Here is a 27,813-nt window from a genome sequence, read left to right as displayed (position 1 = left end):
AGTTAGCACCCACCTTCTTTCATGTTTCACAAATTACAGCTACAATTACCCCTCAGTACTAAGTGGCAGTGTTACACTTTGTCATATTTTAAACATAAAGGTTCTGGAGACCTTGTTAAAGTCTATGACATTTTCCTGCCTTCATGTTGTGCAATACTCTTGTACAGCATGACGATCAACAGTGGCGCACCTCAGGGGTGTGTGCTTAGCCCACTGCTCTACTCTCTACATACACATGACTGAATGGCTAGGCATAGCTCAAATATCATCTACAAATTTGCTGATGATACAACCATTGTTGGTAGAATCTCAGGTGGTGACGGGAGGGCGTACAGGAGTGAGATATGCCAACTAGTGGAATGGTGCCACAGCAACAACCTGGCACTCAACGTCAGTAAGACGAAAGAGCTGATTGTGGACTTCAGGAAGGGTAAGTCAAAGGAACACATACCCATCCTGATAGAGGGATCAGAAGTGGGGAGAGTGAGCAGCTTCAAGTTCCTGGGTGTCAAGATCTCTGAGGATCTAACCTGGTCCCAACATATTGATGTAGTCATAAAGAATGCAAGACAGTGGCTATACTTTATTAGGAGTTTGAAGCGATTTGGCATGTCAATAAATACACTAAAAAACTTCTATAGTTGTGCCGTGGGGAGCACTCTGACAGGCTGCATCATTGTCTGGAATGGAGGGGCTACTGCACAGGATTGAAAGAAACTGCAGAAGGTTGTAAATCTAGTCAGCTCCATCTTGGGCACTAGCCTACAAAGTACCCAGGACATCTTTAGGAATCGGTGTCTCAGAAAGGCAGCGTCCATTATTAAAGACCTCCAGCACCCAGGGCATGCACTTTTCTCACTGTTACCATCAGATAGGAGGTACAGAAGCCTGAAGGCACATACTCAGCGACTCAGAACAGCTTCTTCCCCTCTGTCATCCGATTCCTAAATGGACTTTGAAGCTTTGGACATGACCTCACTTTTTAAAAAATACTGTATTTCTGGTTTTGCACAATTTTTTAATAATCTATTCAATATATGTAATTGATTTACTTGTTTATTATTGTTTTATTTTATTTATTATTATTATTTTCGCTTTCTCTGCTAGATTATGTATTGCATTGAACTGCTGCTGCTAAGTTAACAAATTTCACATCACATGCTGGTGATAATAAACCTGATTCTGATCTTGTAAATGCAGAAATTAACCAGAAAGGGGAGATGTAAAAGGTGTTTTTTTAAGACACAAAAGTGATATGTGCCTGGAATGCTCTGCAGAAGGTGTTTGTAGAAACTGAAACATTAGGAGTAATTAAGAAACTTAGAAAAGTGCATGTGTGAATGAGAAATGGAGGGTTTTTTGCTAAAGAAGAGAGAAGATTGACTGCAGAGTAGGTTAAAAGATAAACACAACGTTGTGAGCTGAAGTGCCAATACTGTGCTGTACTGTTCTATGGTCTTAAATACTGCTGTAGGATCAAATTAACCGAAAAGATTATGTGTTACTTGACAGCAGAATAGAGCTTCGACCAGCGACCAATCCAGATTTCAGAAGTTCAGTCAGGTCCACTGCCCGATGATAAAAGGTAGGAGTGGGTCATGGAAGCATAATAGAGCTTTGACCAACCACTAATCAACAGTTGGGATTGATTGGTAAGAAAAAATTAAAGGAAGGCAGGGGTAAGCGCAGCAACTGTCTTCTGAGTGGACATAGTCAGAGCTGTGATCTTAGGACTTTAGCTTTTTGAGGCTTCACTCAGAGAAAGCAAAGGAAAGAAAAGCTCTTTTTTTTACTTCTCTTCTTGATATCTGCTCAGCTAGGACAATAGAGATGCCAATCAGGACAGTGAAATGCTCCTCTTGAGAGATATGCAAAGATAGGGAGAGACTTCACGTGTCCCTGATCACTACAACTGTGAGAGGGCATCCAGTTGCAGCTTCTAACAAATCATGTTAAGGAGTTGGAACTGGAACTGGATGAACCTGGGAAGCTGAAGGAGTGATAGATAGGACATATAGAGAGGTAGTTAATAGTGCTGAAGATGAGGTAGCTGGTTTACCAACGGGCAATGTTCAGAGAGGAGGGGCTGTTGATAGAGCAAAATTGCAGTCAACAGGATCAGTTGCAATGTAAAAGGGGGACAAAATCCTAAAGTGTGAATACAGGGCTGAAGGTGTGGTAGTTGAATGCGTGTAATATATGGTAGATGAACGTGCAGCAAAGTTGCAGATATGCAGGTATGATGTTGTAGACATCACTGTATCATGGTTGAAAAATTATAGCTGGGAGCTTAATATCCAAGGATGCACATTGTTTTGAAAGGATAGGCAGAAGGCATAGGGGTGGAGTTGCTCTGATGGTAAAAAAATGAAATCAAATCATTAGAAAGAGGTGACATAGGGTCAGAAGGTGTTGAATCATTGTGGATAGAGCTAAGGAACTGCAAGGGTAAAAAGACCCTGAAGGGAATTATATACAGACCCCCAAACAGTGGTAAAGATGTAGCCTACAAATTACAACGGGAAATAGAAAATGCATGCCACAAGGACAATGTTACGATTGTCATGGGGACTTCAATATGCATGTTGATTGAGAAAATCAGGTTGGTGCTGGACTCTCAGAGGGGGAATTTTTTGAGTGCCTGTGAGATGGCTTTTTAGAGCAGCTCGTGGTTGAGCCTGCCAGAGGATCAGTTATTCAGGACTGGGTGTTGTGCAATGAATCAGAATTGGTTAGAGTGCTTAAGGTAAAAGAACCCTTAGAGAAGGTCACCATAGTATATGTTTACTTGCACCCTGAAATTTGAGGAGAAGCTAAAATCAGATGCATCGGTATTACAGTGAAGTAAAGGGAATTACCGAGCCATGAGAGAGGAGTTGGCTGGAATTGATTGGAAAAGAACCATTGTCAGGGATGATGGCAGAGGAACATTGGCTGGAATTTCTGGAAGCGATTTGTAAGGCACAGAATACATATTCAAGGTAAAAATAGAATACAAAAGTAAGCTAGCCAATAATACTAAAGAGGATACCCAAAGTTTCTTTAGATACATAAAGTGTAAAAGGGAAGTGAGAGTGGATATTGGATTGCTGGAAAATGATCAAAAAGTGGTAATGGGGGACAAGGAAATGGCAGACAAACTGAAAGTATTTGCATTATTCTTTATTGTGGAGGACACTGGAAGTATTGTGAAAGTTCCAGGTGTCAGGGGGCATGAAATGTGTTAAATTACCATAAATAGAGAGAAAGTTTGGGAAACTGAAAAGCCTGAAAATGGATAACTCACCTGAACCAGATGGTGTACACCCCAGGGTTCTGAAAGAGGTGGCTGAGGGGATTGTGGAGGCATTAATGATGATCTTTCAAGAATCACTAGATTCTAGAATGTTTCCGGAAGACTGGAAAATTGCAATTGTCACTCCACTCTTCAAAAAGGGAGAAAGGCAGAAGAAAGTAAACTATAGGCCAGTTAGTTTGACCTCAGTGGTTGAGATGTTGGAGTTGATTATTAAGGATGAGGTCTCAGGCTACTTGGTAGCACATGATAAAATAGGCTGTAGTCAGCATGGTTTCAAGGGAAAATCTTGCCTGCCAAATCTGTTGGACTTCTTTGAAGAAGTAACAAGCAAGATAGACAAACGAGAATCAGTTGATATTGTGTACTAGGATTTTCAGAAGGCCTTTGACAAGGTGCCACACATGAGGCTGCTTAACAAGCTACAAGTTCATGGTATTACAGGAAATATTCTAGCATGGATAAAGTAGTGGTTGACTGGCAGGAGGCAAAGAGTGGGAATAAAGGGAGTCTTTTCTGACCAGCTGCCGGAGACAAGTGGTGTTCCACAGGGGTCCGTGTTGGAACCGATTCTTTTTACTTTCTATGTCAATGATTTGGATGATGGAATTGATGGCTTTGTTGCAAAGCTTGCAGATGATATGAAGATGGGTGGGGAGGGGGCAGGTAGTATTGAGGAAGTTGAGAGGCTACAGAAGGACTTAGATTAGGAGAATGGGCAAAGAAATGGCAGATAGAGTACAGTGTCGGGAAGTGTATGGTCATGCACTTTGGTAGAAGAAATATAGGAGTTAACTATTTTCTAGATGGAGGAAAAAATACAAAAAACTGAAGTGCAAAAGGACATGAGTGTTTGTATAGGATTCCCTAAAGGTTAACTTGCTGGTTGAGTTTGTGGTGAGGAAGGCAAATGCAATGTTAGCATTCATTTCAAGAGAGGTAGAATATAAAAACCAGGATGTAATAATAAAACGTTATAAGGCACTGGTGAGGCCTCACTTGCAGTATTGTGAGCAGTTTTGGGCCTCTTGTCTTAGAAAGGATGTGCTGAAACTGGAGAGGGTTCAAAGGAAGTTCATGAAAATTATTTCCAGGATTGAATCGCTTGTTATATGAAGAACTTTTGATGGCTCTCGGCCTGTATTGGTTAGAATTCAGAATGGTGAAAGGCCTTGATGGACTAAGACCACAAAACACAGCTTCAGAATAAAGGGGCATCCTTTTAGAAAGAAGATATGGAGGAATTTCTTTAGCCAGAGAGTGGTTAATCTGTAGCTTTATGCATATTTAAGACAGAAATTGATAGATTCTTGATTGGTCATGGCATGTAAAGATATGGAGAGAAAGCAGGAGAATGGGGCTGACAGGAAAATTGGATCAGGCATGATGAAAAGGTGGAGTAGAATCAATGGTCTAAATGGCCTAATTCTACTCTTATATCTTCTGATTAACTGCTAATAAGCAGACGGTGTTTTCAGGTAATTGATATAAATGTAACTTCCCGTGCCATGTTGCAATGTATAGGAAGGAAGGAAATTCAGTTTCATGAATCATCTAATCAACAAGTGTAGTATAGCACCAAGTAAATAAGATGCTCTAAAATATGAAGTTAATATAGAATCTAAAGAACAGATGACGGATCATTCTGCCCCACCCATTGCATTTGCAGGAAACTAATCCCATCTAAATGCTCATGATTTATTTACCTCTATTCCCTGTGTAGTCATGGGTTTGTTTAAATGCTTCTTAAACATTGCTATCAGATTATACCACCTCCCCTAATAGCATATTCCAGGCACTCCCATTCACCTTACATCTAGCTTAAACATTCCCTCTCACCTTAAGGCTATGGCCTTTGACAATTCCACCCTGAAAAAAAGACATTATTTATCCTGTCTATCCTTTTCATAGTTCCATATAACTCTATCAGATCACCTTCAATCTAGTCATATCCTGGTGAACCTCTTCCACAGTTGCAACATCACTTTTCAACTTTTATACTCAATACCCTAACCAATGAAGGCAAGCATGGCATTCACCTTCTCTACTACCTTATCGAAATGTGTTCCCACTTTAAGGGAAGAATGATCTTTTTTCAGAAATGGTTGCTTGGGTGACCTCTATTCCAAAACTCAACAAGTACAAGTCCCCAAACATGAGGAAATCTGCAGATGCTGGAAATTCAAGCAACACATACAAAATGCTGGTGGAACGCAGCAGGCCAGGCAGCATCTATAGGAAGAAGTACAGTCGACGTTCCCAGCCGAGACATTTTGTGCGTGTTGCAAGTTTTAAGTCCCCATTCACCAAAACCCAACCCATGTAGTAAAGGGAAAAAAATAATAATTTATTTGGTAAAGATCTTTGGAGAGCCAATCCTCATTGCAAACATAAATATGGTATTGTTACTGTTGCTACTTTGCATGTTCTGACCGGAAACCCATAAATAATATTTACCAGCTGACCTGCATGAATGTTTAGAATGGGGAAAAGAGTTGCCAGCAACAAGGACTACTTAGAATCCCCGGGCCAGGTAATAATTATTGGGAATAACCTCTTCTGCTAAGGATTTTAGGCCTATAATGAACAATAATTACATTTGTTTTCAAATCACAATATGAGTTACATAAAGCAAAAAAAAAACTGATTGAGTTACAACTATTTTTATTTCCAGGGTTGAAAATGATAAATTCATACATGATGGCATAGGTGACTTTTCTGGTCAACAGTGAAGTGATGGACAGGCAGCGTCAACTCATTGTCTAGGCAATGGAATATTTAACAAGGTGACTGGAACAAATGAGAAGATAAAAATAAAAAAACCTACAATTTTCAGATATTGCTTTTGAACAGTGTTTCTTGTAGAAGCAGTATACCATCTTAAATGGAAGATTTGGTAAAACTCTTCACATATGCTCCCTTGTAATTCAGCCAAGCACTTGACGTATAGTACCTTTCCTAGCATACACATCATCTGAGATTTTATGCAAGCAAATCAGATTCTGAATGTGAATTTTCTTACCTATATTTGGTTGCCTCATTTTACAATGAATTTTGAAAAAAGAATGCTTATCAGTAGTTAAATCAAGACCAGGGACTTTTACTTAATTTCAAATTAATTTTATACAATACAGATCAAGTATTTTACTTGGTTTTGAGATTCCAACTGTGAGGAAGTGATGGGAAACTTCACTGAAGCTGGAATATTCCTGGAAACAAGACTAGTACTTTGTAGCAACTGTTTTTATTTTTTAACAATACAGACACATGGGCTTTTGATTAGAATTTTAATGACAACTGACATATCTATAAAAACCTGAAACCAACCAATATCATAATGCAGGCTTCAAGAATAACAAAAAAACTGACCAAGAAAGCACAATTAAAGTGACACTCTGCTTTTAGTCGGACGCACTTGCTCCTTTAAGATGACAAGCAAATACCAATCTCAAAGAAAATTTGAAAATTAAACCAAGTGACCTAATTAAAATTCCTTGGATAATCAAGGGATAATTTCCTCCATGTGATACTTTTCCCTCATTCAGAATACATTGATGAGAGAGAGAGATACTTTGTTTCTAGGGCTATCAAGGGTTCAGGGAGAACAGGCAGGAAAGTAGAGCTGAGACAAAGTCCAATCATCCAAGATCTTATGCCCTACACTTGTTCTAATTTTTATATTCTTAAGAGAGCACAACACATCACATCGTCACACAGATTTTCTGTTCTAAAAGCTGTACAATGTTGTGAAATTGCCACTTTAGTCTCAAGTATGAGAGAAAAAAAAATGGCCTTAGTGATTAGCACTAAATGTTTAATAAAACAGAAGCTGTGTAATATATTCTACTTCCAAAACTGGGTTCCACTGAAATGATGGAACAGAATTTCAGAATACTTTGATATACTGTCAATACTATTTTTGAACATTTGGTGTAAGCAGCTGTAACCAACTTTCTTCCTGTTTTTTGCAGGACATGGGCTTTCATTGGAAAGGCTCAATTGCACTTGGGTAACTGGTGATGAGCTACATTCTTGAATCACTGCATATTGTGTTGCATATCGGTTGATAGAACTGTTCTACAGGGCAAAGCATTTGCACTTTATATGGTACATTACTGGAAATACATTTATGACCTACATATTGCAACAGAAAATAAAGTGAAATATGGATAAAGCATTTAACACTTAAAATTTTCGGCATGAGATACCAGAATTCACCAAAAAACTCGTAAAAGAATCACCCAAACTGAAAACAGTTTTAATGTTATTACTAAATAACCAACCTTTATCTTGTGTAAAACATTAAATACATTGTATTTTGTATATAAATCTGTACAAAACATATGCTCCTTTCTTTTTGAGAATGAAAAAGGTATCCACAAAACATGTACAGGAATCAGGTGTTGTAGCTTTACAGACTCTTTAGTAGCAAGTATGATTTACAAGATATACCAGAGCTTATTATGTAAAAAAAAACAAAATACACACACAAAAGAAAAAAAACTCACATGTTTCCTTTACTTGAGATTTTCAATAACTGATCTGTAATTGCTTTAGCATTGGTTAGGTCACTGGAAGGACTAACAAAACATTCACACTATGTGCAAGATTTGGACAGTTGTTATACCAGCCTAAAATGTACAGATGTGAATTCACGTTAACTTTATCAAATTATTATACTATTTAATTTATAAACTTACAAAGTGAAATAAGAATCTTACTGTAATTTTAAAGGAATAATCTGACATCACAATGTTAGCTGCTGAGCCACATTTGTTCCCGATTTAATCCTCCTTTCTTATCACAAAAGCCAATATCAGAATGAAGAGCCCTGCAATTATCATGAGCTTTCATAGGTCAGGAAGAGAAAAATGGTCAGTGTTTCTCTGCCATTTCTTGTCACACTTGATGAAAGTTTTCAGACTAGGGGATGATCAGGCAAATCAGGATATCCAATCCTAGTGTTCATTTGAAAACATGAAGAATGACTACTGTAATTACATGTGGGGAATTCCTGAAGGTACAGCCAAACATGAAAATCAACACTTTCGGGAGAAGAACTAAGGAAAGAAAAGTACATTTAATTCATTTTCAGGGCAGCTGAGGTAATCTTTCAAAGTGAACTAATACTAATAAAATTAAAGTGCATTTATAAACTAATAGCATTCTTTCAAAACAATTGCAAAGTAAAGGATTCCGTATTCTGATTCTGATTAAAATACATTTCCAGATCATTCAGAATATTATACACCCTGTTTCACTCCAAATTTCTGCTTGTTCCTTATTACATTAAGATTTCTTTTAACTGCATGTCCTCAAAGATTCAAAAGATTATGTGAAGCTTTCAGCTTTGCTCTGGTTACGATTTACTAGCTATGTTTTCGTTAGATTGCTTCTTTATCAACAATTGACTATACAATCTTAGAACACTGACGTAACAAAAGGCATTGAAGTACAAACGGTACATTTAATCAACTGGGCTGAAGACAACAGCACCAGCTGATATTGGATAATATGTGTCTACATTTTATCAGCATTAAAAGAGCCGAGTAGAGGCCATGGAAGTATTTTCAAATAGGATACTATATTTTCAGGGGTATATTCACGAAAACAATCCAAAAGATTTGAGTTTAAAAAAAACTCTTAAATAAGTATTTATTCTTAAAAGATATAGGCAGATAAATCCCTTTAAGCTAACCTTTGCAACAACAAATAGGTATAAATCCTCAATTTGACAAAGTTCAAGCTTATACTTTTTGCTGTAGCATAATATGATTTTAGGCACCAACCATGATTGTTTGGGCTATGTCTTACCCTGGCCTTTGCCACAGTACAAAATTCTGTAAAGCAAGGTTATTGCAGGGAATTTTTAAGTCACTTCATGTATCAAACATATCTAATGAAGTTTGGCTTGGGGGGGAGTGCGGGTTTGGAGGGGCTCTGCAGGTAGCTTTAGTATCTAAAGGACAAGAAACCAATAAAAAACTGAAGCACACAAAGTGATATTCCGAACCTTCCAAAGTTACAGACTTTGCACGCCATCTGTTTGGGTGTTGATAGAGGGTAAAGTGCAAATTTCTGATCAGCACTGTATGACAGGATCGAGCCCTCTGCTCTCCAACCTTTAACATATACCAAATATTCACAGCATGTTCTATTGACCACAAGGAACTTGTTTACTCCTTCACACTTTATTGAATTAAAATTTTAATAAATTTAGAAGATGCACTTATATCTTGGATTTCAGTAATCCACTTGCCTGTCATCTGATTTAATACATTTTCAACATGTATTTTTAACCTGACAGTAGGAACATTACAGTCTTTGTACTGAAATCTATTATTTGAAGAGAGCTTTTACCAACAGGAATGAAATATAGTGACATTTTGTATTAATATTTAGGGTTTAGAATTAAAAAAAAATTCAAACATTATAAATAAGTGATGTCATACATACTTTTATACTGTACAACCAAATGAAATTTCACAGGAGTAATTAAGACATGCTCAGGTTAGCAGAGATTATTTTCATATTATTGCTATGGAAACCATGCACATTGTAATATTCAGCCAGCAGGTGAAATGTGGGCCTTCAAATTACAATGTTAATTCCTCGATTACACTTGCACTTCCTTCATCACTATTTTTAGTTGCTATCCTTTTCCCCCTCCAAAAAGATGTGATCAAGAACACAAAACCACACAAACAGAGAACAGAGATATGGACCAAATAAGGAAAATATGACTGTCTGGGAATTTAGACTTTTTCATTATTCAAAGAAAGTACTGTGTTTGCTTATTCTCAGCCTACTTGCTCTTTGCGTTGTCTCTGTACTTTGGTTTCCTAAATATAGTCATTGCCAATTTAATTATTCTTAAAGTCATAGGCATAAATTATTAAGAAGTTAGGTAACTGCATTGGTACATTTGTGGTTTATCATTGAAACTTTACTCACATTGATAATCCCAAGTAAAATAAACATTTTTCCCCTTAAAATAAATCACCAAGTGCTTCCAATTCCCTTCCCAGGGGACAGTGCTGAGGTTCTTATTGATGTCCTGCTTCTCTTTCCAGTATACAGTCATTAGTATTCTGTGAAAGCATATAGCCTGGTAAACATATGCATTTATATGACCCCTCTGTGTTCTCACAGTTTGCATTCCTGCAGAGCGGTATGGTATCACTGAGATCATCACATTCGTTTATATCTGGGAAAAAAAGTAAAGGTGGTAGGTAAAACCATTGAATTTAATGATATCCAGCATAAAATTTTGCAATACTTCCAATCACAAGAACTCTAACGTTCAAACTAATTCAATGCTATTGGCCAATATTGCTCATCCTGATATCTGTGTGACAAACCTGTGAACTTAGTGGTCATCCACATAAATAACCAAAATCCTCCCTGTTCCCTCAGATTTAAAGAGCCCCTTCTTGCACAATATCCCATTTCTTTGCTGGACAAGTGTACAAGTTTTTTTGTCGGCCTCAAAGCTTGGAGGAAAGAATGGAATGAAATCACCATCACAAAATAAACTAATGATCTCCACCCCGAACAACAGACCTCCTGTGTAAAACATGGAAAACACTAAATTACATTTGATCAAGACATAGCTAATATAATATCCGCAAGTGTTATATTAGAAGTTTTGCAGAATATGACTTTGGCAAACACAATCAAGCAGTTCAAACACTATCTATAAATTCACAATAACACCATTGTTGTTGGTAAAATCTCAGATGGCAACAAGGAGGCATACAGGAGTTGGATAGATTGGCTGGTTGAGTGGAAACACAACAACAGTCTCAAACTCATCAGCAAGAGCCAAGATACTGCTTGTGGACTTCAGGAAGAGGAAGTTTTGAGACACAGCCTTGAGGGGTCAGTGTTGGAAAGGGTGAGCAGCTTTAAGTTCCTGGGCAACAACATTTTGGAGGATCAATCCTGGGCTCAATACATTAATAAAATCATGAAGACAGCTTGCAAGCAGCTCTTGGAGTCTGAGGATTATTTGGTATGTCAACAAAGACTCTTGCACATTTCAATAAATGTATGTTATAGAGCATTCTGACTGGTTGTGTCAGAACCTGTTATGGAGGGCCCAATGCACAGGATCTCAAGAGGCTGCAGAGGCTTGTAGACTCAGCCAGCTGCAATAGATCAGATAACTAAATTTAAAATTGACATATAAAACATGATTTGCAAAGAATTATATGAAAGAATATAGAAACATAGAAAACAGGTACAGGAGTAGGCCATTCGGCCCTCCGAGCCTGCACCGCCATTCGGTACGATCATGGCTGAAAATCCAACTCAGAACCCTATACCTGTCTTCTCACCATACCCCCTGATCCCTTTAGCTACAAGGGCCATATCTAACTCCCTCTTAAACATAGCCAATGAACTGGCCTCAACTGTTTCCTGTGGCAGAGAATTCCACAGATTCACCACTCTCTGTGTGAAGAAGTTTTTCCTCATCTCGGTTCTAAAAGGCTTCCCCTTTATCCACAAACTGTGATCCCTCGTTCTGGACTTCCCAACATCAGGAACAATCTTCCTGCATCTAGCCTGTCCAATCCCTTTAGAACTTTATACGTTTCAATCAGATCCCCCCTCAATCTTCTAAATTCCAGAGAGTATAAGCCTAGTCGATCCAGTCTTTCATCATATGAAAGTCCTGCCATCCCAGGAATCAATCTGGTGAACCTTCTTTGTACTCCCTCTATGGCAAGGATGTCTTTCCTCAGATTAGGGGACCAAAACTGCATACGATACTCCAAGTGTGGTCTCACCAAGGCCTTGTACAACTGCAGTAGTACCTCCCTGCTCCTGTACTCGAATCCTCTTGCTATGAATGCCAGCATACCATTCGCCTTTTTCACCGCCTGCTGTACCTGCATGCCCACTTTCAATGACTGGTGTTTAATGACACCCAGGTCTCATTGCACCTCCCCTTTTCCTAATCGGCCACCATTCAGATAATAATCTGTTTTCCTGTTTTTGCCACCAAAGTGGATAACTTCACATTTATCTACATTAAATTGCGTCTGCCATGAATTTGCCCACTCACCTAACCTATCCAAGTCACCCTGCATCCTCTTGGCATCCTCCTCACAGCTAACACTGCCGCCCAGCTTCGTGTCATCCGCAAACTTGGAGGTGCTGCATTTAATTCCTCGTCTAAGTCATTAATATATATTGTAAACAACTGGGGTCCCAGTACTGAGCCTTGCAGTACCCCACTAGTCACTACCTGCCATTCTGAAAAGGTCCTGTTTATTCCCACTCTTTGCTTCCTGTCTGCCAACCAATTCTCTACCCACATCAATACCTTACCCCCAATACCGTGTGCTTTAAGTTTGCACACTAATCTCCTGTGTGGGACCTTGTCGAAAGCCTTTTGAAAATCCAAATATACCACATCCACTGGTTCTCCCCTATCCACTCTACTAGTTACATACTCAAAAAATTCTATGAGATTCGTCAGACATGATTTTCCTTTCACAAATCCATACTGACTTTGCCCGATGATTTCACTACTTTCCAAATGTGCTGTTATCACATCTTTGATAACTGACTCTAGCATTTTCCCCACCACCGATGTCAGGCTTACCAGTCTATAAATCCCCAGTTTCACTCTCCCTCCTTTTTCATAAAGTGGGGTTACATTAGCCACCCTCCAATCCTCAGGAACTAATCCAGAATCTGGAGAGTTTTGAAAAATTATCACTAATGCATCCACTATTTCTTGGGCTACTTCCTTAAGCACTCTGGGATGCAGACCTTCTGGCCCTGGGGATTTATCTGCCTTCAATCCCTTCAATTTACCTAACACTACTTCCTTACTAACATGTATTTCCCTCAGTTCCTCCATCTCACTAGACCCTCGTTCCCCTACTATTTCCGGAAGATTATTTATGTCCTCCTTAGTGAAGACAGAACCAAAGTAGTTATTCAATTGGTCTGCCATGTCCTTGCTCCCCATAATCAATTCAACTGTTTCTGTCTGTAGGGGACCTACATTTGTCTTAACCAATCTTTTTTTTTCCACGTATCTATAAAAGCTTTTACAGTCAGTTTTTATGTTCCCTGCCAGCTTTCTCTCATAATCTTTTTTCCCTTTCCTAATTAAGCCCTTTGTCCTCCTCTGCTGGACTCTGAATTTCTCCCAGTCCTCAGGTATGCCGCTTTTTCTGGCTAATTTGTATGTTTCTTCTTTGGAATTGATACTATCCATAATTTCCCTTGTCAGCCACGGGTGCACTTCCTTCCCTGGTTTATTCTTTTGCCAAACTGGGATGAACAATTGTTGTAGTTCATCCATGCGATCTTTAAATGCTTGCCTTTGCATATCCACCGTCAACCCTTTAAGTATCATTTGGCAGTCTATCTTAACTAATTCACGTCTCATACCTTCAAAGTTATCCTTCTTTAAGTTCAGAACCTTTGTTTCTGAATTAACTATATCACTCTCCATCTTAATGAAAAATTCCACCAACTTATGGTCACTCTTACCCAAGGGGCTTCGCGCGACAAGATTGCTAACTAACCTTTCCTCATTGCTCAATACCCAGTGCAGAATGGCCTGCTCTCTAGTTGGTTCCTCAACATGTTGGTTCAGAAAACTATCCCGCATACATTCCAATAAATCCTCTTTCTCAGCACCCTTACCAATTTGGTTCACCCAATCTATATGTAGATTGAAGTCACCCATTATAATTGCTGTTCCTTTATTGCACACATTTCTAATTTCCTGATCAATGCCATCTCCAACCTCACTACTACTGTTAGGTGGCCTGTACACAACTCCCACCAGCGTTTTATAAGAAATAGGAGCAGGATTAGGCCATTTGACCTATTGAACCTGCTCCACCATTCAATAAGATCATGGGTGATTTGGCTGTGAACTCAGCTGTCTTTCCCCCATAACCCTTAATTCTCCTCCTATGCAAAATTCCATCTCATTGCGTCTTAAGTGTATTTAATGAGGTAGCCTCCATTGCTTCCCTGGGCAGAGATTTCCACAGATTTACTACTCTCTGGGAAGAGCAGTTTCTCCTTATTCCAACCGAAATCAATTCCCCCAAATCATGAGGCTATGTCCCCTCATTCTAGTAATTACTTCCTATTAAAGAATATGATAATAAGGAGAAAAGTTTTCTGGGTCAGCATCATCATTTAATGTGATTACGTTTGATTAGCTTCACATTCCCATTTGTTCCTACATTCTTAAAAATTTCATGAGGTTGATGTAAACAACACATTTTAGAAAAGTTAAGGGATGAAATGCTGGAAGAGACAGTGCCAGCAATTGTACCAATGAGCGGAGCAGTTGTATTTGGGATTAAAGGTTGAAAATTCTGTGATAGGTTGGCAACTGGTGAACAGAGGTGGCAGATATCTGAAAAAGTGCAGAAAAAGTTTACATGGAAGCAAATGTTCACTTACCTACACAAGTCATTTTTGTCATATCAAGCTCAAACCCATCAAAACAATCACAGGTGTATCCTTCCTGTACTCGTACACATCGGCCATTTTCACAGCCATTCAGAATTCCACACTCCTCTGCTTGTAAGCCTTCAAAGCTACTGGAACGATCTGTAAAAATGGATTTAAAAATTTTTCAACAGCAGTGAAGATTATATGTCTCAGGCATTCCGATCTTCAAACTGCCATAACCAGCTCCCACTACCTTATATTCAGTTTCTGCACTAAGGATTTTGATGGTCAGTAATCCAGTGTAATGTCCAAGATGTTAAATTAAGACAAATTTTGAAAAATATCCAAATTGAGTTCAGATTACCAATTTTCAAATTGCAATGGCTTGTCACAAGAGAAGTTTATTTATGCTTACTTTGTCCCCTACTTTTGAGGTCTGTTTTGAGGCTAACATCTCATTAGTCAATGGCCCTTATTTCCACCACTGTCTCATAATTCATTCACTTTAAATGCAGTCTTTCCCACATATCTAAGGTCCATATTGAATGCCGATTAACTGTAAATGTTCTGTCTAAATCATTCCTGTAGATTTTTTATTACTTTAAGGTCATCTTATTTTCTAGCATACATCCTAGAACTATTTTGTTTTAAATCAATTGTCACAGTTAAGTTTTTTTTAAGAGATATACTGCAGGTGAAAAATGTACCTTTGGATAAATATTCCTAACATGCAATACAACAACTATAGACAGTAATTACAAGTTGTATTTGCTTTCCAAAATTTAGTTCCATTGACTTCAGTGGCAAATTTAAAGATAAAATTGTTCAAAACTACACACAAGATGATCATCTGATGACTATTTGGCAGCTCAGATGCCAATGTGTAGATGATAGTGGCTCAGAGAAAAACATAACATTCAATTTAAGCACAAAATATAATAAATCATATATTGGTACAGCCAGTGAGACTGTGTTTAATCCAGTACTTGTAATTACTGACTATAGTGGTGCATTGCATGATAAGCATATTTATGCAAAGATACATGTCTCACCTATATCTCTTTTTAAAAAAACTTAACCGTAACAATTGCTGAGTTTGCATGCCTTCCCTGTGGGTTTTTGCAGTATGTCCCAGTTTACTCTCACATTTCAAAACTATATTACCCAGTGGTGAAAATGTGGGGAGAATTTATAAAAATGGAGTTAATATAAGATTGTGAAAATAGTAGCTGAAGGACAGTGTTGACCAGTTACTCACTAAATTATCTAAATTATTTTTGGAAAGTGCACTATAAAATGTTTCAGAACCAAGAGAGGATCTGAAGATTCTGGAAATCTAAGCAACACACTCAAAATACTGGAGAAACTCAGCAGGCCAGGTAATTCACTGGAATTTAGAAGAATGCGGGTGAATCTCATTGAAACCTACCGAATGTTGAAATGAGTAGGATAGGGTGGATGTGGAGAGGACGTTTCCTATAATGTGGGCATCCAGAACTAGAGGGCACAGCCTCAAAATTCTCCCCACATATACCCTACTCCCCCAGATTCTACCTCTGACCTATATAATCTGAGCAACATACAGAAGCAAATTAATCTACTAATTTGCACATTTTTGGGATGTGGGAGTAAACTGGAACATATGCAAAAACCTCAAAATTGGAAGAAAGAAAATAGGGGAGGAGTAACCTAAGTGTGGCCTCATCGCAACAGTAGAGGAGGCCATGGGTTGACATATCACTCAGGTTGGAGGAACAACACCTTATATTTCACTTGGGTAGCCGCCAATCTGATGGCATTGACATAGTTTTCTCGAACTTCTGGTAATACACCCCCTTTCCTCTTCACCAGCCCCCATTCCTTTTTCCCTCTCTGACCTTATCTCTTATTCTCCCTTCTTCAGTCCCATATCTCTTTCACCAATCAACTTCTCAGTTCTTTACTTCACCCCTCCCCCTCCCACTTTCACCTATCACCTTGTGTTTCTTCCTCCCCTCCCCCCACGTTTTAAATCTACTCCTCATCTTTTTTTCTCCAGTCACACTGAAGAATCTCGGTCCGAAGTGTTGACTGTACTCTTTTCCATAGATGCTGCCTGGCCTGCTGAGTTCCTCCAGCATTCTGTATGTGTTGTTAGAAAATGTTTAGGGCTTTCAGAAAGTGGCATATTGTGGTAAAAGGAATGAGTGGCACCACAATTACTTAAATATTCAGTGGGGAGAAGGGTGGTAATGGAGGTAGCCTGCAGGGGTGGTGTGAGGGTAAAAAAAAAGTGCTTTCAAAACATTACAGTTTAGCAGGTGTTGGTCCCATCAGAAATGCATTTCCACAGAAGTAGGTGTCAGTTTTACATTATTCACAACTCCACTACCTAGTTCCTTCATTCCCAGCTGTTGAAAAAAAGGATCATTTTTTGAACAAAATGTTCCTGAACAGCCAAGCGTTCTGCTCCTCCCATCTTCATTACCGTGCATTGCTTATTTATATAGTCCCTTCCAGAATTCTTCCTTTTCAAACACAGTACTTTGTGCTCACAACTTTCTTTCCCATTTCCTGATTCCTTTCCTGGCTTCTGCTAAACTCCTTTCCCAACTGCCTCTCCCCACTTTCATGAATGTTTCTTGCACCTCTCTCATTGAAGCTGACCATTTGAATGTCTTTCTTTCTATCCCATTTGCCTAGTTTTCTCTCACAATTACAATCCTTCGTTACTGCCTTCCCGTCTATCCCAATTCACTTTCCCATTTTGATTACTTCACCTACTTCTTTCTGTTCCTCAGTCTTCATCCCATTCCTCTTTTCAATTATTCCAAATCTCAAAATCTACCTAAAGGCTGCCATCATTGTTGAATCACTGTGGAATATAGCTTATTATCAGTGATATTGAATATGCTGTGAAATTTTGTTTTGCATCAGTAGTACAGTGCAAGACATAAAAATGACAAAAATTAATGAATAAGTGTTAAAGACAAATAATGAGCTAGTGTTCATGGACTCAGGAAGCATTCAGAAATTTGATGGCAGAGGGGAAGAAGCTGTTTTAAAACGTTGAGTGTGAGTCTTCAGGCTCCTTTGTTAGACGACTGAGAACTTGCAATAGAAAACCACAGCTCAACCACTGGGGCTCAATTTCAACTGAACCATGGCCTACCTGTTCCAGAGAAGTGAGCCAATCAGCTTACGTACAACAAAATCACACATCTTTGGATAGTTACTGTGACAAATTTTCATTGTGTTTAGACCATAAGTCATAGGAGCAGAATTAGGCCATTCAGACCATTGAATCTGCTCCACCATTCCATCACGGCTGATCCTGGATCCCACTCAATCCCATACACCTGCCTTCTCATCATACCCTTTGATGCCCTGACCAATCAGGAAATGATCATCTTCCGCTTTAAATATATGCACGGACTTGGCCTCCACCACAGTCTGTGGCAGAGCATTCCACAGATTTACTACTCTCTAGCTAAAAAAATCCCTCCTTACCTCTGTTCTAAAGGGTTGATATTCAATTCTGAGGTTGTGCCCTGTAGTTCTGGATACGCCCACCATAGGAAACATCCGCTCCATATCCATCCTATTCAGTCCTTTCAACATTTAGTAGGTTTCAATGAGATCCTCCCATAGTCTTCTAACTTCCAGTGAGTACAGGCACAAAGCTGACAAACATGCCTCATACGTTTAGCCTTTCATTCCCGGAATCATCTTCGTGAACCTCCTCAGGACTCTCTCCAATGACAACACATCCTTTCTGAGATATGGGGTCCAAAACTGTTGACAATACTCTAATTACAGCCTAACTAGGGTCTTATAAAGGCTCAGCATTATTTCCTTGCTTTTATATTCTATTCCCCTTGAAATAAATTTGCCAACATTGCATTTGCCTTCTTACCATAGTCTCAACCTGTAAATTAACCTTCTGGGAGTCTTGCACGAGGACTCCTATGTTCCTTTGCGCCTCTGATGTTTGAACCTTCTCTCCATTTAGGTAATGGTCTGCACTACTGTTCCTTTTACCAACATGCATGATCATACATTTCCCAACACAATATTCTATCTGCCACTTATTTGCCCATTCTTACAATTTGTCTAAATCCTGCTGCAATCACATTGCTTCCCAGCATTACCTACACCTCCACCTATCTTCATATCATCTGCAAACTTTGCCACAAAGCTAATAATTCCATTATCTAAATTATTGACAATGTGAAAAGCAGTGGTCCCAATACTGACCTGAGGAACACCACTAGTCACTGGCAGCCAACCAGAAAAGGCTCCTTTTATTCCCACTCACTGCCTCTTGCCGGTCAGCCATTCCGCTATCCATGCTAGTATCTTTCCTGTAACGCCATAGAATTTTACCTTGTTTAGCAGCCCCACGTGTGGGACCTTATCAAACGCTTTCTGAAAATCCAAGTAAATGATATCCACTGTCTCTTCTTTGTCCATCAAGCTTGTTACTTCCTTGAAGAACTCTAATTGATTTGTCAGGCAAGATTTCCCATTACAGAAACCATGCTGACTTTGACTTATTTTATCATTCGTCTCCAAGTACCTCGAAAGCTCGTCCTTAATAATAGACCCCAACATTTTCGCAACCACTGAGGTTAGTGTTTGCATGGGAAGGACTAATGATGTAATCTACAAATCTTCTTTCCTCTCCAGTGTACACCTAAAGATTGAGCTGGAGTAAACAGCCCTCAGGTGCTGATCTATATCCTAAAATGTGACAAGGCTCTCTGACTCCAGCATATTTTTAGGCAGCAAGTTCCAGATTTCCACCTTTTACTTAATGAAATATTATTTCTTTCATGACTCACCTCTAACCTTTCTAGCAATATGGTTAAAATTACTTCCTCAAGATATTGACCTTTACAGTATATTATGAGAAATAGCTTTATCCTGTTTTGCCCTCTCGTAACTTTACACATCTCAAATAAAAATTATTTCACACCAGGTTTTCATCCACATTGTTAATATAAATTGCGAGGAACTAAAAAAACTAAAGATTCTGGATGATCAGTATTTAACCCTATAGCATTCACTGGCCAAACTGAAAAATATTTTTTTTTCTGCTTTGTTTTCCTTTTTAACCAATCTGCTGTTTCAACTACCTGACCCTTTAATTAATGCAGCAGATTCTTTAAACCAGTGCATTCTTTTTATGTTCTCTGGTTTTCGGTGTATCCCTTCATTCACTCAAAGTATAACCCTACAATGAGCAATCCCCATTGGGAACATATTCAACTTAGTTATATAAGAAATTACATTTTAAGTGACATTATCTTTAGTTATTATGATGCAGTAGCCTTACACCATCTCCATTCACAATATGCCTTATAATATTCAGCAGAATCAAGACGAGATATTTCTTTTGCCACTGAAATGATAATCAGATCATGAATGGCATGGCTCATGGTTTGAGCTTAGGCTATGTTCCTGCCTTCCAAGGCAGCAAAGAGCATGTATTGCTAAAATAATGAAAACTATAAAAACATTTACATGGATCTTTATATGATTTACAAATCTTAAACAATAAATTTGAATCGTTTGTTACTTTGATAACAGTCACATACTCTCTCTATATAAATATGGATAACATGGACTTTCATCCAAATATTCTGATATATTAAGGAGAAGTGAATAAAACTTTACCATTGTCACTAAACAAAGGAATGCTCAGAGGATCTTGAGGACGGTATAGTGGAATACGTGAATATCCTCTCGAACCACTTTCAGGTTCACGTTGGGAGTCTGTTGGACCATATTGCGAAGAAAGCCGCGGATCTCTAAGTTCAAATCTTGAGTCAGTTTGGGGATTGCTCTGTCCATATCTTGATCCAAAATAACGATCTTCCAATCCATATTCTACTCCATATTGAGAATCATATGGTCCAAATTCAGGCTGAAGATAATTGTCATAGGATCCAATTCCACGTTGTGAACCTTCAACACGGGATGGTGCTTCTTGGCCAAATTCATATCCAGTTCTATCACGGAGGCCTGTTGTTCCATCACCAAATATCCTAGGAACATTACAAAGCTGTGCAAAATCATCTATAATAATATAGTAAAAACAAGTTAATAAACAAATAAGTTATGAAAAAGTCATTAAACATTTTACCCATAATAGTTACTTGGTCAAATAGTGCTGGATCCAATTTGCTATTTCTATTAAACAACTTTGATAATAAATGTGGTTGCTAACTTTTTAACTGTTAACAGACTTTGCTGAATTAATAGGTGATAATGTAATATATTACCCATTCATATATTTGGGCAAAAATCAATGATTCAGATATTTCATGTAGATGCACATAACTGGAATTATTTTCTAAAAAATATAAATCAGTTGAATTCTGAAAGCAAATGGCAAGCTGCTGATTATTCTGAATAGGCACAATATTTTATTCCGAAAAAAAGGTAACTATTCTAATGAAGCAAACAAAACCTGCAACAAAAATGGAGAATGCTAAAAACACTTAGCAGGTTAGGCAGCATTGTGGAGGGAGAAAAGAGTTAATATCTCAGGTCAGAGACATTTGACTAAACTGACTTGTGGCTTGAATGCTATCACCTCATACAAAGTAAAACCAAACACCATACGTGACAACAAGGTTTCACTCCCAGATGAGCTCAACACCTTTAATGCCTGCTTTGAATGACAGAAAATGGAGACAACTTCAGGAACTCCCACAGCCCATGATGCCCCTGCGATTTCAGCCTCTGAGGACAACATGAAAGCGTCCTTCAGGAGAGTGAACCCACCGAAAGCATAAGGCCAAGATGGCGTACCTGGTTGAGTATTGAAGAGCTGTACTGCATCAACTGCCTGAAGTGTTTATTTCAGCAGTCTGAGGTATTCACCTCCTTCAAGCAGGCTTCAATTATACTGATGCCCAAAAAGAAAATGGTAACCTGCCTCAGTACTACTACTGAGTACTTACATCTAAGTATTTTGAGAGGTTGGTGATGAAACCTCAAATCTTGCCTGAGGAGCAACTTGGATCCACTCCAATTTGCCTATCGTTACAATAGGTCAACAAGCAGATACCATTTCATTGACTCTTTACTCAACACTAACATCTGGACAGTGAAGATGCATACATCAGACTGCACGTCATTGACTACAGCTCTGCACTCAACATTATGAGTTGTAGTTGGGAGCTGAATGTTCAAGGTTACACATTATATTGGAGGGATAGGAAAGTAGGCAGAGGGGTTGGTGTGGCTCTACTGGTAAAAAATGGCATCAAATCAATAGAAAGATGTAACATAGGATTCTAAGATGTTGATTCCTTGTGGATTGAGTTAAGAAACTGCAAGGGTAAAAGGAGTTGAAGGCAGTTATATACAGGCCTCCCAACAGTGGCTGGGAGGTGGACAACAGGTTACAACAGAAAGTAGAAAAGGCGAGTCAAAAGGGTAATGCTATAGTAGTTATAGGAGGTTGTTTGGGAAAATCAGGTTGGTAATGGATCTCAAGAGAGTGAGTTTGTTGAATGCCTAAGAGATAGCTTTTTAGAGCAGTTTGTTGTTGAGCCTACTAGGGGATCAGCTATACTGGATTGGGTGTTAAGTAATGAACTGGAGGCGATTAGGGAGGTGAAGGTAAAAGAACCTTTAGGAACCAGTGATCAGAATATGATTGTGTTCAACTTGAAATCTGATAGGGAGAAAGTAAAGTCTGATGTAACAGTATTTCAGTGGAGTAAGGGAAATTACAGTGGTATGAGAGAGGAGTTGGCCAAAGTAAATTGGAAGGAGCTGCTGGCAGGGATGTCAGCAGAGCAGCAATGGCATGCATTTCTGGGAAAAATGAGGAAGGTGAAGGATATGTAGGACACGTCTTTATTCATCAGTCACTAAAAGTAAGCATGCAGGTACAGCAGGCAGTGAAGAAAGCTAATGGCATGTTGGCCTTCATAACAAGGGGAGTTGAGTATAGCAGCAAAGAGGTCTTTCTGCAGTTATACAGGGCCCTGGTGAGACCACACCTGGAGTATTGTGTACAGTTTTGGTCTCCAAATTTGAGGAAGGACATTCTAGCTATTGAGGGAGTGCAGCATAGGTTCACGAGGTTAACTCCCTTGATGGCCGGACTGTCATATGTTGAAAGATTGGAGCGACTGGGGTTGTATACACTGAAGTTTAGAAGGATGAGAGGGGATCTGATTGAAACATATAAGATTATTAAGGGATTGGACACGCTAGAGGCAGGAAACATGTTCCCGATATTGGGGGAGTCCAGAACCAGAGGCCACAGTTTAAGAATAAGGGGTAGACAATTTAGAATGGAGTTGAGGAAAAACTTTTTCACACAGAGCGTTGTGGTTCTGTGGAATGCTCTGCCTCAGAAGGCAGTGGAGGCCAATTCTCTGGATTCTTTCAAGAAAGAGTTAGATAGAGCTCTTAAAGATAGCGGAGTGAAGGGATATGGGGAGAAGGCAGGAAAAGGGTACTGATTGTGGATGATCAGCCATGATCACAGTGAATGATGGTGCTGGCTCAAAGGGCTGAATGGCCTACTCCTGCACCTATTGTCTATTGTCTATTGACATGTGCATTCCAAAAATGAAGCAATACTCAAGTGGTAAAATAGTACAACTGTAGCTGACAAGGGAAATCAAAGCTAATGTAAAAGCAAAAGAAAAGGCAAACAACCAAGCAAAAAATAGTAGGAAGGTAGAGGATTGGGAAGTTTTTAAAAACCAACAGAAAAAAACTAAAAAAATCATTAGAAGGGAACAGGTGAAATATGAAAGCAAGCTAGTAAATAATAACAAATTAGATAGTAAAAGTTTTTTCAGTTATGTTAAAAGTAAATGTGTAATAGGCTCTTTCCACTTAGATTAGGGGAGATAAATACAAGAGGACATGGCTATAGGGTGAAAGGGGAAAGGTTCTGGGGGAACATTGGGGGAACTTCTTCACTCAGAAAGCGTTGGGAGTGTGGAACGAGCTGCCATCTGATGTGGTAAATGCAGGCTCACTCTTAAGTTTTAAGAATAAATTGGATAGGTACATGGATGGGAGAGGTCTGGAGGGTTATGGACTGGATACAGGTCAATGAGACTAGCGGAATAATGTTTTGGCACAGACTAGAAGGGCCGAATAGCCTGTTTTCTGTGCTGTAGTGTTCTATGGTTCTAAAAGTAAAAGAGAAATGAGGATGGATATAGGACAGTTAGAAAATGAGGCAGGAGAAATAATAACAGGGGACAAGGAGATGGCTGATGAATTAAATGAGTATTTTGCATCAGTCTTCACTGTGGAAGACACTAGCAGTATGCCTAATGTTGTAGTGTGTGAAGGAAGAGAAGTGGGTGCAGATACTGTTACAAGAGAGAGGGTGCTCAAAAAGCTGAAAGACCTAAAGGTACATAAGTCAGCTGGACCAGAGGAACTGCACCCTAGGGTTCTGAATTGTCAATTGTTAAGGATAAGGTGATGGAGTACTTGGTGACACAGGACAAGATAGTACAAAGTCAGCATGGTTTCCTTCAGAGAAAGTCCTGCCTGACAAACCTGTTGGAATTCTTTGAGGAGATTACAAGCAGGATAGAAAAAGGGGATGTAGTGGATGTTGTATATCTGGACTTTCATGGCGTCTTTGACAAGGTGCCACACATAAGACTGCTTACTAAGTTAAGAGCCAATGGTATTACAGGAAACTTACTAACATGGTTAGAGCATTGGCTGATTGGTAGGAGGCAGCGTGTGGGAATAAAAGGATCCTTTTCTAGTTGGCTGCCGGTGACTAGTGGGGTTCCACAGGGGTCAGTGTTGGGACCACTTATTTTTATGCTATCTATAAATGATTTAGATGATGGAAATAGATGGCTTTGTTGCCAAGTTTGCAGATGATATGAACATTGGTGGAGGGATAGGTAGTGTTGAGAAAACAGTAGGATGCAGAAGGATTTAGGCAGATCAGGTTAGGAGAATGGGCAAGAAAGTGGCAAATGAAATACAATGTTGGAAATGCAATGTCATGCGCTTTGGTATAGAAATAAATGTGTGAACTATTTTCTAAACATGGAAAAAATCCAGGAATCTGAGTTGCAGAGGGACTTGGGAGTCCTTGTGCAAAACATCCTGAAGGTTAATTTGCAGATAGAGTTGGCAGTGAGGAAGGCAAATGCCATGTTAGCATTCATTTCAAGAGGTCTAGAATATAAGAGCAAGGATGTGATGCTGAAGCTTTATATGGCACGTGAGGCCTCACCTTGAGTATTGTGAATAGTTTTGGGGCCCGCATCTTTGAAAAGATACGCTGGCATTGGAGAGGGTCCAGAGGAGGTTCACAAGAATGATTCCAGGAATGAAAGGGTTATCATACTGGGAACATTTGATGGCTCTGTGTATGTACTCACTGGAATTCAGAAGGATAGGGTGAGGGATCTCATTGAAACCTTTCAAACGTTGAAAAGTCTAGACAGAGTAGATGGGAAAGGATTGTTTCCCATAGTGGGAGAGTCTAGGACAAGAGGGCACAGCCTCAGGATAGAGGGGCACCCTTTCAAAACAGAGATGCGGAGAAATTTCTTTAGCCAAAGGGTGGTGAATTTGTGGAATTTTTTGCCACATGCAGCTGTGGAGGCCAGGTTGTTGGGTGTATTAAAGGCAGAGTTAATAGGTTCTTGATTGGACATGGCATCAAAGGCTACGGGGAGAAGGCCAGGAACTGGGGTTGAGGAGGAGATAAACAAAAAGTATCATCTTGACTTACAGACCCCAGTGAGTTCGGATTTGCAACAAAATCTCCATCAGCATAGGTGTGCTGTAAGGTTCTGTGCTTAGTCCCTTGCTCTACTCACTTTATACTTATGGCTATGAGGCTAAGTACAGCTCTAATGCCATATTTAAGTTTGCTGATTATACCACTGTTATTGGCTGAATTAAAGGTGGTGTTGAATCAGCATTTAAGAAGGATATTGAAAATCTGGCTGAATGTTGCCACAACAATAACTACTCGCTCAATGTCCGCAAAACCAAAGAGCTGATTATTGATTACAGGAGGAGAAAACTGGAGTTTCACAATCCAGTCCTCATCAGGGGATCAGACCTGGAGAGGGTCAGTAACTTTAAATTCTTCAGCATTATTATTTTGAGATCTTCCCTGGGTCCAGCACATGTGCCATTACAAAGAAGGTACAGTAGTACCGTTATTTTCTTTGAAGTTCGCGAAGATTCGGTATGTCATCTGAAACTTTGACAAACTTCTATAGATACACAGTGGAGAGTATACTGACTGGTCGCATTATGGCCTGGTATGGAAGCATCAATATCCTTGAACGGAAAAGCCTACAAAAAAAAATGGATAAGGCCCAGTGCATCATGGGCAATTGCCCTCCCTCATCATTGAGCACTGTTACAGGAAAGCAGTTGCTACATCCAGGGCCCCCAACATCCAATCTATGCTCTCTTCTCACTGCTGCCTATAAGAAGGAAGTACAGGAGCTTTAGATCCCATACTACCAGGTTTAGGAACTGTTGTCACTTGTCAACCATCAGGCTTCAGAACCAGAGTGGATAACTTCACTCAACCCAACACTGAACAGATTTCACAACCTATGGACTCATTTTCAGGACCCCACAACACATGTTCTCAATATTATTTTATTTTATTTTTTTGTTTTTTCTTTTGTGTATTTAAAGAGCTGTCCTTTGCACATCAGTTGTTTGCCCGTCTTTGCTGTATGCAGTTTTCTATCAATTCTATTGTGTTTCTTTGTATTTACTGTGAATACCCACAAGAAAATTTATTATACTTTGATAATAAATGTATTTTGACCTCGTACTTTGAATTGGGAAAGAGCGAAAGTAGCTGAGAACTGTGGGGGAAGGGTGTGTGGTTAGAACAGTATACGTATTTCTGATCGGATGAGAGACCAAATAGAGCATTTGGAACCAGATTATACTTCTTTGTTTGTGTAGTGTGTCCTGATAGTTAGGTGGTGGGACATGCTCAGCAGGCCAAGTTACTCTTAACAGAAAGGCAAAACTTGTATTGAACTTTCTTGTAGCAGTGCAAGAGGTCACAATTAGATCTGAGTGTGATGGGTTATTAAAGTGGTAGGCAACCAGAAATTCAAGGTTTCTCCTGTAGACTGAATGCAGGTGTTCTGCAAAGCAGTGACACAATCTGCATTTGGTTTCTTTACTATAGGTGAGACCATATTATTTTAAACATTCAGTATAGTATACTAAATTTGAAGAAGTGTAAGTGAAATGCTGCTCCACCTGGAAAGACTGTTTGAATCACTAAATGGTAGGAATGGAAAATGTGAAAGTTCAGTTGTTGCAACTGCAAGCTTGAGGAACAACACCTTATCATTCTTCTGAGCATGTTGCAACCATCCAGATTTAATATTGAATTCTCCATAGGTGCCTCTTTTTTTTTTCTTTCTGTCTGTACCATAAATGGCATTTTTGCTTGTTATTATTCTGGGTCAGTTTTTCTTTTTTTTTATTAGTGTTACTTTCCCACCTGTTTTTATACTATGGTTGAACTTGGACGAGTTACATTTGATCTCTTCATACGAGTCATTAATTTAGACTGTAATGAGCTGAGATATGAGCCATTTCTCTGAAGGACCTCCTTCCTCCCTTGCACTTTACTATCAGTTAGTTACCCGGTCTTCTATACATGTTACTTCAACTCATTTAGTTGTTATCTTGTATACTGACCTTTTTATTATTTATTTGTTGATGAAGTAAGGGTGTTACTGGCACTGCCAGAATTTAGTATTCATCCATAACTGACTTTGAATTGATGAATAATTCATATTCAGTCATATTTGTTGGTGTGTTCACACAGTCCCAGACTTCATTATATTCTTGGTCCAAATATAGAATTCCAGAGGTGAGAGTAACATTTTTTCGAACAGGGCATCACATTAAATTAATGAGCATAAGGACACATGGGGAGGAAATCCAATGGCTGGAGTCATAACTTACACAAAATAAAAATGTTTGAGGTTGCTGAAGGTCAATTATCTCAGTGCTAGGGATCACTGTTGGAGTCCTATATGGCACGATCTCAGGCACAACCATTTTAGCTATTTCATCAA

The 27,813-nt window shown here is 39.0% G+C and overlaps 1 protein-coding gene across 4 annotated transcripts in view; it reads right to left on the bottom strand.

Annotated features, from left to right (window-relative positions):
- Positions 1-5,971: 5,971 nt before the first annotated feature.
- The window catches only part of LOC134344379 (latent-transforming growth factor beta-binding protein 2-like), a 510,939-nt gene continuing 489,097 nt past the window's right edge, over positions 5,972-27,813 (bottom strand). For all 4 annotated transcript variants that reach the window (XM_063044071.1, XM_063044078.1, XM_063044088.1 and 1 more), the window contains 3 exons: positions 20,393-20,794; positions 14,744-14,893; positions 5,972-10,502 (listed from right to left, as the gene is read on the bottom strand). In XM_063044071.1, the coding sequence (XP_062900141.1) occupies positions 10,342-10,502; positions 14,744-14,893; positions 20,393-20,794 (713 nt within the window). In that variant the 3' untranslated portion in view covers positions 5,972-10,341. The remainder of the gene's footprint in view (positions 10,503-14,743; positions 14,894-20,392; positions 20,795-27,813) is intronic.

Source organism: Mobula hypostoma, chromosome 1 (genome assembly GCF_963921235.1).
Source record: "Mobula hypostoma chromosome 1, sMobHyp1.1, whole genome shotgun sequence".
NCBI classification, from domain to species: Eukaryota; Metazoa; Chordata; class Chondrichthyes; order Myliobatiformes; family Myliobatidae; genus Mobula; species Mobula hypostoma.
This window is presented reverse-complemented; position numbering and strand designations above follow the sequence as displayed.